Source organism: Rhinoderma darwinii, chromosome 5 (assembly GCF_050947455.1).
Source record: "Rhinoderma darwinii isolate aRhiDar2 chromosome 5, aRhiDar2.hap1, whole genome shotgun sequence".
Taxonomy (NCBI): domain Eukaryota; kingdom Metazoa; phylum Chordata; class Amphibia; order Anura; family Rhinodermatidae; genus Rhinoderma; species Rhinoderma darwinii.
In genome coordinates, this window is record NC_134691.1 from 100,914,962 (window position 1) to 100,927,300 (window position 12,339).

Below are 12,339 nucleotides of genomic sequence, written 5' to 3' on the forward strand. Positions count from 1 at the left end.
GTAATGTAAATTGCGACAAAAACCAATAGAGGTTAAACTTCGAACCAATGGAAACCACATGCTTACGTTTTTGTATTTCTAATGATTTCATTAATACAACTAACTGATTAAATGCATTTATTTTGGAGGAAAAGAGGGACAAACTAGGGTTGAAAACCATAGCCACAAAACGGAGCAAAAGAAAGGGAAAATATTGAATTATGAATGATGTTTGTAAAACGAAGAGTCTGTCATAACTTGGTGATGCCGACCTAAGTTCACTACTGTTACCAACTCAAACATTACCGGAAAACGGAAAATACAGCATAAACACATCTCTATACACACTTGAGCATTTCACAGGTGTATCCTGTTTTGGTTTTTTTCCAGCCTTGTACTTTGCCTATTGAATCCACTTTCCTCTCTAAAGTTGTTGTTGAAGCTTTTACTGAATTTGTTGTAACCTTTCCTACTGTCTTGTTTGAGAAGGTTGGTGTTACGGTATGGGAGGTGCACACAATATCCTGATTAAAGGAATTAGTCTAAAGGTTGTTTATCTGACATGGGATACATTTAAAATGGAGCTTGGGACTTATTCCTGAAGATGTAGAATGCTTATGGTCCAGAGAGCTACATAGAATGAATGGTAATTCAGGCAGCTAAAAGCCACTATAGACGAGTACCGAGTGTTATAGAACATTTTATGATAGGAATTGAAGGCGGTCGTGATCTTCAGATGATAACCTGTGTCTGTAATACCTTGATAGAATGTAGACTCCAGTCAATAAAGCGATTTGAACATACTAGTGTTAGTGAATTTCGTATACAGCACATCCCTAATATACAGTACATCTATTATTGTATATGCTTTATGAGCAGAGTAATGCAATAATAAAGAAGAAAAGAAGAGATAAAATTCTCCAGTGTGTCAAACGGCACAGGCCTTTTTTTCAATAGGCTGTTGGCTGCGCCATCACCATTCAAGTTTTGTTGAAGACCTGCCACTAGTCGTCTCTATAAGCGCATGCTCCCATTCATAAAGGGGAGTGATTGGGATAATAGAAGTAGCATAGGTCAATTTTGTCAATTGATTACTTTTGTGTATTGCTACACATACAGGACTATTTATTTTGCTATGTGCGGCAGGACTGTGTTCCCTATTCTATTTTCTAGGGCAGAAGAACTATGTACCCAAAACACACACCTAAAAATAACCTTTTATCTTCCTAGTGTATCAACTTCCATCAAGTATACTACAGGTTATAGTGAGCGAACTGGAGTTCTACGGTACCGCACGTAAATCTCTCTAAGATCCGATGGTGATCTAAGTCCAGTTTAGTAGAACTACGAGAGCTCTGGGTAGTGCGGCAATAATACAGTGGCAGGGTGGGTTGTATGTGGTAGCAAATGTGGTGTATAAAAGTAGAGTTAATTCTTTTTTTTGGGAGGCGTGTGAGCAAATCAAATGTCCACTTGTGATGAAGGGTGTATATGGAATGGGTGGTTAACACTTTGTACTGTAGAAGTGGTAGATAATGTAGTAAAGCAGATGTATGACTTCCCTTCTATGTCTCAGGCATAATTGCTAATGTACAGTATGTACTTAAAAATGATAAATATTTTCAGTGTTTGCTGTGTTTGACAGTTTGTTATGTGTCCAGCAGGACTGCGGTATAGAATACTATTTCATTTTATTAACCACCTTACATTCACACCATTCCCTATCAGTATTAATGTGAAAACTATTTTACCACGAAAAATGGGTAGGCTAGTGTAAGTACTTAACATTTTATTGAAATTTAATTGAATAGTTAAGGGGTGATTAAAAATCTGAAATGAAGACTCTTTAGGAATTAACAACGTCCATTAAGCTGTAATGGGGCTGTTCACTAACAGTGCTTGCACAGAATGGGAGATTTAAAATTGCATAGGAGTCAAATTAATGAAAATCTCTGTTTTTATTCTTGTGAGGCTTTGTACTGTTGAGCTGTAAATAACCTTAAACCATTTCTAATATCGATGATCGAGGCTTCCTATAACTGAGCAAGATGAAGTGGCTGACCATGTGACCTTAAAGAGGTTTGCACCACAATCAAAAATTAGCACCTAGCCACAGGATAGGAGATAATTTGATCTCCGGGGGCCCCACCGCTGGGACCCCCACCAATCGCAACAAGTGTCCTGAACCCCTCACCCCTCCCCTCCCCGTTCCCCCAGTTGAGCAGTGAGGAGGACAGTGAATGGAGTGGAGGTCGAGCATGTGTCCTGCAGCTCTATTCAATGACTATGGGAATAAGTCTATGACGGAATCTGTTTCCCTCATTCTAAGAGACATTGAATGGAGCGGTGGGCGCATGTTCGACCGCCGCTCCATTGGTGCTCCTCCTCACTGCCGAGGGGGTTTAGTGAGGAGGAACAGAGGGTTCAGGACCTCTGGTTCCTGCAATCGGTGGGGGTCCCAGTAGTGGGGCCCCCAGCGTTCAGATAATTATCACCAATCCTGTGGATAGGTGATAATTGTCGATTCTGGGACAACACCTTTAAGGAGATGCTTTACTGAAAGCAATGCATGATACCAGGATGGATGTGGACAGGAAGTTCTTTATGTAGTTACCTAATAGTTAATATAAGTGGCATTTTCCTCATATATAAATAACACCATTGTTCAGTTGCCAGCAAGAGTAGTTCAAAAATGGTGCAATAGATTTTGTGTATCTGTATCCAATTTGCAGATTATAGGCTGCTGTAAACCACAGGCTATACCTTCCTGAGCAGAATTTACTGTAACCTACTCTATTTGGATCTCTCCTGCTGCCAACTAGAGCAATTCTATTAATATTAGGGTATTGCTGTCTATGCAATTCCCTAATACTTGTATCGCTCTTTGACAAAATTAGAATTTATCTACGATTATTATGGCTTGTGACTGTATTCTTTTCACCCTTTCTCCTCAAAATTATAGGTACAGTTTATTCTGAAGACAAGATGCAGACAAGTAACAGTAACTATTTACATTTTTTTATTGTTATGCTACAGACACATGTGTCTTTCACAAGTGTATGTATTTCATTCATGAACATTAACTCCATTATCAAAAAGAAAGATTGCTACAGCAATGCTACACCATATACATCAGAAACAATCAAGTCCAACCATAATTCCTTTTTTATTTGGACACATTTTTGGGTGGTTATAGGAAGGGGTAATAAGAAGAGTGACACTACTTAAAGGATCACTGTAGTTTCAAAAGCTGTATTGTGACTGTCAGGGTATGTTCACACGGCCAAATTTCAGACGTATACGAGGCGTATTTTGCCTCGTTTTACGTCTGAAAATAGGGCTACAATACGTCGGCAAACATCTGCCCATTCATTTGAATGGGTTTGCCGACGTACTGTGCAGACGACCTGTTATTTACGCGTCGTCGTTTGACAGGTGTCAAACGACGACGCGTAAAAATACAGCCTCGTCAAAAGAAGTGCAGGACACTTCTTTGGACGTTTTTGGAGCTGTTTTCTCATAGACTCCAATGAAAACAGCTCCAAAAACGGACGTAGAAAACGGCGTGAAAACGCAGCGAAAAATGCGAGTTGGTAAAAAAACATCTGAAAAGCAGGGTCTGTTTTCCCTTGAAAACAGCTCTGGATTTTCAGACGTTTTTGTTGACTACGTGTGAACATACCCTCATAGTGACCTGTCAATAGTTTTGATTGGTCTAATAATGAAACTGAGACCTTTACCGATCACTGGAACAAAGGCGCTTGGCTGTGCACTGTGCAACTTTGACCATTTTCTGCCCCTCCTAAGAAAGTGGAGGTTGGCTGTGTACAATTTATAGGATTTTCGTATGACTGTCTGCTCGGCTTTCCGTGTAGAGGTGAAAGCTGCTGATCAGAGCTGAATAGTTCTTCAGCCCCACAGTTCCAGCGAATGGTCGGGGTCTCGGCACCCGGACCTCCACCAATCAAAACTTCTGACACATCACTTTGACATAAGTTTTATGAAAAAGTTACCCGTTAATATTTTAAACATTGATTATATGTTTAATGTTTAACTATATCTATCTGGACTAGATACAGTATTATAAGGAATTGTGTTTAACCATTCTGGTATCGCTTATGTCCTCACTGACCGCTAAAGGTTTCTTTATGGATTCCCTGTGCAATATCTGTCACGCATTATTTTTTATGGACCTCCCACAATTCCTAATGGTCAGCAACCATATTGCCCAAAAAGGAATATTTTTAGCAGTTTAAAAAAAAGAAAAGAGAACATAGCCTTGTTCACAAAACAAAATGCCACCTAAAAACTGACCGCTTTCAACTCTGCATTTACTAAACATCTCCTGCTAGAGTAAACATATTATCAAGCCACCCACATTAACAGGAGTGAAAAGGGTCTATGAATAATAAAATAGTGGAAAAATAATGATATCAGCCACTCACTATAAATGAGATGGTGAATCGTGATGGTCCAGCAAAAGTATTAAAATAGTACAATGTCTCTTGTCAAAATCTAAATGATAATTTTAATAACAAACTATAAAAATCAAAAATAGCAGAATTTTTAATGAACATCATAGATTCCTGAAAACTGAACTATTTTCCACCTTCTAAAACTAAGATCTTAATATAATATATATACATACTGTATATAGTGAGGAACGTCTTTCCGCCACATAGCTGCCTAAAAATCTACATGGCAAGATCAGGGTCACCTACTGGACAAATAAAGAGATCGTGAAGCATATTAGAGCTGGCCATTCACATAAGACAGTTGTACACTCACCACACATTTGACTCCCAGCTTTCTCAACCAATCTCCCCATATAGCTACACGCTTGGTCAATCATGCATGTTTATTTCAATGGGGAGCAATGGACCAGGCATGTTGAATTCCAACATGCAGCATCTTCATTTTCCCCAATGTCTACCATATTTGGGCACTCAGTAGGCCCCTATACAAATTTGATTTACATCTCTCACTAGCGACGGGCGTGGTAGAAAATAGTGCAAGATTTGCCTGACTCATGATATGCAATTGGAATGTTTGAGAGAGGTTTTGTGTTGACTGAAACGTCACGTATATCTGTGGATTGTCAAACTGCTTTTTTTTTGTACTATACACCTTTTGATTGTCAGCAGAACCAAATCATCAGGATCTGCCAACAATTATGTAAGGTGTTTGGGCAACTTGTAGGGGTTGTACAGGATTAGAAAAAGGGTAATTTTACACAAACCGAACCACTCTTGTCCATGGGCTGTGTCTCGTATTGCTGCTCAGCCCCATTCACAGGATATGGATAAGCTGCAGTACCATACACGGCTCAAGGACAAGAATGGCGCTGTGTATGTAAAAAAAATAAATCTAATTCTCAATAAACCCTTTAAGATGTGCAGACTTTGTTTACATCTCTCCTATCTACTCTTCTTCTGATAATTTAGAATGTTTGATAGTCCGCCACCCACCAGATCCCGTTACTTTACAGATACTGTCCTGTATTTCTTTATTCCCATTAGTAAATGCTGCATACATACTGAAGTATTACTTTATGAATAAAGGCTTAATGAATGAAACTAATTGATTCTGACATAATAGACTGGCATGCATTTGGTACAAGAGGGAATCTTTTTCAAAGAGGCTTACAGTGCTATTGAGTTTAAGCTTTAAGACTTGTAATGGGTCCTAATTTAGAGTTTAGTCTTAAATGTCTATACCGCAGCACCAGAGAAAGGAAAGTGAGATTGGTGTTCGTGTTTTTATACTGTTTGATGTAAAATGCCTTGAAAGGGAACTTGAAATCCATGCTGTTCTTACAATAAATAGCCACTTTCACAGCGTAAGCTTTATAGTGAAGCTTGGTCAATTTTGGGCACTAGTTGACGGTGAATGAAGCTTGGGTATTACTTGCCAACATAAAAATAACTAGTATTTAATAACTCCTCTCATTTTAGGCATAATTATATTATTCGTAATTAATAACTCATATTTAAAGCAGTACGCACCATAGAGACAGCCTAATCAGCTGCCATTGGGACCCATGTGAGAGGGGGGCAGCCTTGAGAACTTGTGCAAAGATCCCATCTCAAGAGGATGTGCAACATTAGAAAATAAGAGTCTGGAATCAACTCAAGTATCATGGAGAGGAGATCGGGGGCAAAATTCCCCTTGTCCAATGTCGATAGGTGTGTGGTGGTGTCAACCAGTACCAGATAAGCGCCCCCTTTTTATTTATCGCTATGGGGCCACCTGTCCTTTTATGTATGCACCTGCTTGCACTCCTGCACAATGATTGTGTCCAGACCTACCTAGTGGTAGAATTATCATCTAGAATAGAAATGGAAATGTAGGATACTGTAAGCACCAAGATAATGTATATTTGCTAAAAAAAAAATGATCTTAACTGAAACCGTTGATAAGATCGTGTGCCGTCTGTTTTTGTGGCGTTTTCAATTATTTGAGCTTCACACTGAATTCTACATATCCCTGTATGAAATAAAGGCTCCGCAATCCTTGCACTAAGCTCCACCCCTAGCTGCGTCTCACATAAAATCTACCCACAAAGTGGTCAAATATAGTTATTTTTTGGGTTTACAGTTCAAGCTAGAAAATGTTTATTTCCATTGTTTCGTTCCTCCACATGAATAATCACAATTACACGGTTCTGAGCATGCCTGGAACAGCACACTGCTGCTGAAACTGTGCACGTTTGTTTGCAAGCGGATGTGGCTCCAGCCCACGTCACTGATGACATGCGGTACATTGGGGAAGTGGATTCCTGAAGCAGGGCCACGGGACTCATGTACGGCACGTCACCACATCCAGGGAAAACCCAGTGCTGCAACGATCAGAATAGCCACTTTTAGACTAGATCATCCATGTGGTCTTCTATCTACCGTCAGTCTTCTATGTTTCTAAGTGGACCGAGAGATTTGAATGTCCTGATGTTCGTATGTATGTGAGGCAGCTGTCTCAGGCAGTATATTTTGCAGAATGACCAATCCATACATGTTAAAATGGGGTTCGAGATAATTAATTTAAAAAAAGGGGTTTTCCAATCGTTTAAAAGTTTTTTGTAAAGATTTGATATGTATTGACGTGAATTCTGAGGATCCACAGTTCTCTGGTGGATTCCACTGTGTTGTTTCGTCATAGCTAGTCTGTGAGGAGGACATGAGCGATCTATCATATCAGCCTGATATAAGTTTATGCTGAGGGAACAGTATAAGCATTTTGCCCATACTCATACAGGCTTCCATATTCCTTCAGTTTATGTACTTGCCTAAACCGAGATTGCTAACAACTTCATTTGCATGTCTTACGCGTGATCCTGAGACTTGAACAGGAATCTTCAGATTGTAATGGAAAATATAATGAACATACACGACCGTATTATGGAAGAGATGACATTGTCATAGACACTGATAATGACCTATATACACAGCAAAACATGATGGAAATTCATGAATGCATAACCGGAAACACGGAAAAAAAAATTATACGTTATTTGCCAACTATAAAGGGGTTTTTCCACAAAACACAGGATAGGGAATAATGTGTGATCACCGGGGGTCCGTCCGCTGGCACCCCCAGTGATGAGAGTGGGGGACCATAACATTGGAGCGCTGGTGCACATGCTCGACCAGCGCTCCATTTATTTCTGTGGAACTGCCGGAGACCGCGGTCCAAAAGTCCCATAGAAATTAATGGAGCGCTGGTCAAGCATTCGCACCAGCATTCCATTCTCATGGAGCACTTTCGGGGGACATTCGGTCCATGCAGATTTAGTCCTTGGTTGGATTTGAACCCAAGACTCAAGTGCTAACCACTGAGCGCCATATGTGAACTGTTAAAGTTTATTCAATGTGAACACTTTTTTTTGCAAGGTTAATATTGTATTCTCCGTACCTTTTAATCCATGATCTGAAAATGAACTACAATGGACATACTCACTGAAATGTAATAATTCTAGCTCTAGCATGTCAGGATGTCCGCATGTAGAATGTAACACTATTAAGCAAACCTAATGCAGGAATATATCTGACCCTGTTGTTTCCAGAGTATGTCGCGTGTTGTTCACTGCTGGTTTGATAAATGACCCTATAAATGTTTTTATTTCTCAAGGCATCCTTCAGAGGATTTTCAGAAGCAGCTTTCATTCCTAGTTGGGTTTAAAGAAAAACATGACCTTTCAGACTTCTCCTATCAGAATTTATAATTTTGCATCTGTAAGCCCCCGCAAATACTGGGAATTGCAGCTCTGTAATTAATATGCTCAGAGGAGATTCAATTTGCCCGTCTACTTATCTCAAGGTCACGGACTAGGTGACAGAGATGGTGAGACATCCACTTACTATATCCCTTTTTTATTTTTGAATAGACCAGCATCACAGCATTCGGTGGTTTTTGGAGAATAACTGTATTCTTTGTATTATCTATGTAGATTTGCAAGATTACATGATTCATTTTTATGGTTCATTTACCATCTGTATGTCTTCTGCTTTTTCTTTTTTGGCAAATGCAAATTGCATAAATCTTGCTTGTTCGTGTTTACTTTTCCCAGCAAAGATATTTAAGATTGGAAAGAAATGAGGGGCTACTGCTGGTTGCTTTGTTCTGTTTTCCTATCTGAAAACGCTACGATATTTATTCATTTATTTTTTATTTTTGGAAAGATGCATCTTCAGTATATCATCACAGATTTTGCTCGTCTCCAGTAATGGATTTTAAAAGCAGAAGAAAAGTTTGCTGCCTAATGTTTTTATGGAGGCATTTAAAAGTCATATGGTTAGAACATGATTTTTAAATTCCGGCTTTTTGCCTTTGTTTTGCTGAATGCTTTTTGTCAGTGTGTCAGAGCCTCTCCTGGTATGTGATGGGGACCGGGTGCACACATACACCTTTTCAGTTCCACAGGGATAGGGCCAGATGGAAGAATTTGATTATCCAGCAGTAGAGGACCAACTGTTCAGTTGGATACAGAACCGGGAGAAAAGGGTTGAAGAGATCGAAAATGGCTGTTGTATGAGAAGCCAACAGTTTCCGATGGGAACCAGGCAGGCACTGAGGTGTAGTAATGCAGAATCTCTTCCAAGTACCAGCTGGGGCTTTCAGGAACAGCGATCCCCATAGCAGACACTATGCAGGCTCCAAGCAGCTTGACTTCACCATATGTGGAACTTTTTATTCCACATCTCCCCCCTAGAGCACCGGCCTGCAGGGACACCCAAAGCAGGTGAATTGCTCATAATGCAGAGCAGTAAATCACCGGGTTAACATGGGAAGTCTGGAGAGGGGAAATAGATGTGCAGGAGACTAGTTTGGACTCCGAACGCTGGAGTCATTATCAAAAGTAACACAAATGAGATACTGGCTGCAGCGCTCGGCTGTAATATTCCACCTATTGTCTACCCCGTCCTACAGTCATGACCTTCGTTTTGGTCCCCGTGTAAAATATTTGCAGCAGCGATACAGCTGTCCAGTATGTTAAACTGCTATCTGTACATTTTTTATTGTGGAAGAAATGTATCCTGAACTACAGATGGCATTGAACTGTAATACAATTGATGATTTCTGGCACAGATATTCCTGAATTCTCATTTCATTACAGAACACAGTGCAACCCAGCCAGTTGCTGGAATCATTAGAAAGGGACTTGGAATTAGTTTTTTCTTTTTTTTTCTTTTGCTTTCTCATTCAAATATGCAGAACTCAATGTAGTGGATTACTTTTCCCATATTCTTATACACTATACAGGCAGGCTTAAATTGAAAGTATATTCCATAAAGCAGTAGTACTGCTGTCGGTTAACACAGAAGTTGTATACTGTTCAAATACAGTAAATATATGTACTAGTTTATTCCGCTTTGCCTATGTATACGCATACCTGAATAATAAAAATCAAGGACCTCTCCATGTGCTGTTCCCCTGGCTGCAGTAATATCTTTCATTGTTGCTTATGCAGCTCTATAAGCTTATTGATGGAGGTCCAGACCAACATGAAGGGAGTAATAAAGTAAACCTAAAATAACCAAGCTTTCTTATTTTTTTCTTTAACATATTTGTTTTTGGAAAGTCCGAATTATACACTCTTCCCGGAATGCCATTATTTTTATATATATATATATATATATATATATATATATATATATAATACATTTTTACTTAGATTCTTTTATTAAAATGTAGAAATATACACACAGTCCGGTTCAGAGGTATTTGGATAGTGACACAATTTCTAACATTTAACCTCTATACACCACCAAAATGGATTTAAAACAAAACAATAAAGATGCAATTTAAGTGAAGACTTTAAGTTTTAATTTAAGTGGTTTACCAAAAATATTGCATTAACATTTTTACATAGTCCCTCCATTTTTACAGGCTCAAAAGTAATAGGACAAACTAACAGAATTATAAATATAAGGTTTCTTTTTAATAATTGGATGCAAATTCTATGCAATGACTGCCTGAAGCCTAGAACCCATGCACACCAACTGCTGAGTTTCCTCCCTTGAGATTCTTTGCCAGGCGTTTACTGCAGCCACCTTCACGTTGCTGCTTGTTTGTGGGTCTTTCAGCCTCAAGTTTTGTCTTCAGTAAATTTATCAATCGGTTTTAAGGTCAGGTGACTGACTCAACCATTGAAGAATATTCCATTTCGTTGCCTTAAGCTTTTGTTTTGGGTCATTTAGCCATCTGTACTATGAAGCGCCATCTTTTCAGTGTTTAACTAAATCTGCCCAGAACGTCTAGCTTTATACATGTCCGAATTCATCCTGCTCCTTCTATCCGCAGTCGCATCATTAATAATCACCAGTTACCCAGTTCCATTGGAAGCCATACATGCCTATGTCATCGCACTTCCTCCACCATGTTTGACAGATGATGTGCTTCGGCTCATGCATCCTAACTTTCTTTCTCCATACTCTTGCAATTATTTTGGTACAAGTTTATCTTGATCTCATCTGTCCAAAGAGTCTTGTTTTTTATCAAAGTATAATCTGGCCCTTCTATACTTGAGTTTTACCAGTGGTTTGCATATTGAAGGCGTCTCCTTATTGTAGGGTTTCACAATGATATGCCTACATCCTTGGTTGATCTTGACTTGGCTAGATGTTGATACCAAATAAAGAATTGAGCGTTGACTTTAGTTGTCTTCCAGGCCTCTTGGTGTTGCTGAGCTTGCCAGTGAATTCCTTCTTTTTAAACTTTTGTACTAAATTGTTGATCATGTCGCTTCTAAAGTTTCTGCTATCTCTCTTCGTTTTATTTTTTCAGCCTAATAATGGCCTCTTTCCCTTGCTTTGGCACCCCTTTGGACTGCATATTGAGAGTTCCCATGAACAGCTAATAAATAAAAATTCCACACTTGGAACCAACTCGACCTTTTATCTCCTTAACTTGTCATGAAATAAGGAGAGAACAGGTGACACCCGGCCATTAAACTGCTTATCAGTGGTTGTCCAATTAATTTTGAGCCTGGGGAAAAAGAAGGGACTATGTAAAAAATGCCTGAAATTCTGTTCATAAACTGAAGACAAACCCACAAACAAGTAGCAACTGAAGGCCGCTGCAGTAATGGCCTGGCAAAGTCCCTCAAGTAAGGAAACTCTGCATTTGGGGATGTTTATGGGTTCCAGATTTCAGTCAGTCGTTGATTTCAAAGCATTTTCATCCAACTATTAAAAATAATTCTTATATTTATGATTCTGTTTGTCCAATTACTTTGGGGCCTGTGAAAATGGAGGGACTATGCAAAAAATAGCAGGAGTTCCTAAATGATTCAATATTTTTGTTAAACCTCTTGAATTAAAGCAGAAAGTCTGCACTCCAATCACATCTTAATTGCTTTGTTTCATATCCATTATGGTGGTGTACAGAGGTGAAATTATGAAAATTGTCACTGTCCAAATACTTCTGGACTATATATAATATATATCTTCAACAGCTACATGTAAATAAAGCGGGCTCAGGTCACGTGCATCCACACTTTCAGGTACTGTAGCGCATTAACAAATAGCTTTACAAGTCTATCTATTGGATGATGCGGTCATGTGACGAGGTTACCTGGAATGGGAGGGGGCACATAGGAAAATGTATAAAAGTACTTAAATTTCAATAATGGGACCCATTTATGCCTAAAGTTAGGGGGGGGGGAAGAGTTACTCCCAGAAAACCCCTTTACCATCTGATTATTGCAAGTGCTTCATGTTTTCACCTATAACCAGTGTCATTAGCTCCTTTGGTGTATTATTGACCGTATGTGTTACTGTTGCCTTGGCAAAATGACCTGTTGCATCGGAATCCAAATCCTAACAGCCATACGCGTTATAATTCTGAAATGCCATGAGATCTCAT

At 39.2% G+C, this 12,339-nt stretch overlaps 1 protein-coding gene across 8 annotated transcripts in view; it reads left to right on the forward strand.

Annotated features, from left to right (window-relative positions):
* ZNF521 (zinc finger protein 521) overlaps positions 1-12,339 on the forward strand; it is a 327,057-nt gene that overhangs the window by 187,833 nt on the left and 126,885 nt on the right. For 5 of the 8 annotated variants that reach the window (XM_075826332.1, XM_075826326.1, XM_075826327.1 and 2 more), the window contains one exon: positions 2,942-2,980. The exons of 2 other annotated variants lie outside the window; for them this stretch is intronic. In XM_075826332.1, the coding sequence (XP_075682447.1) occupies positions 2,942-2,980 (39 nt within the window). The remainder of the gene's footprint in view (positions 1-2,941; positions 2,981-12,339) is intronic. One more of the 8 variants, XM_075826328.1, reaches the window with a different exon arrangement.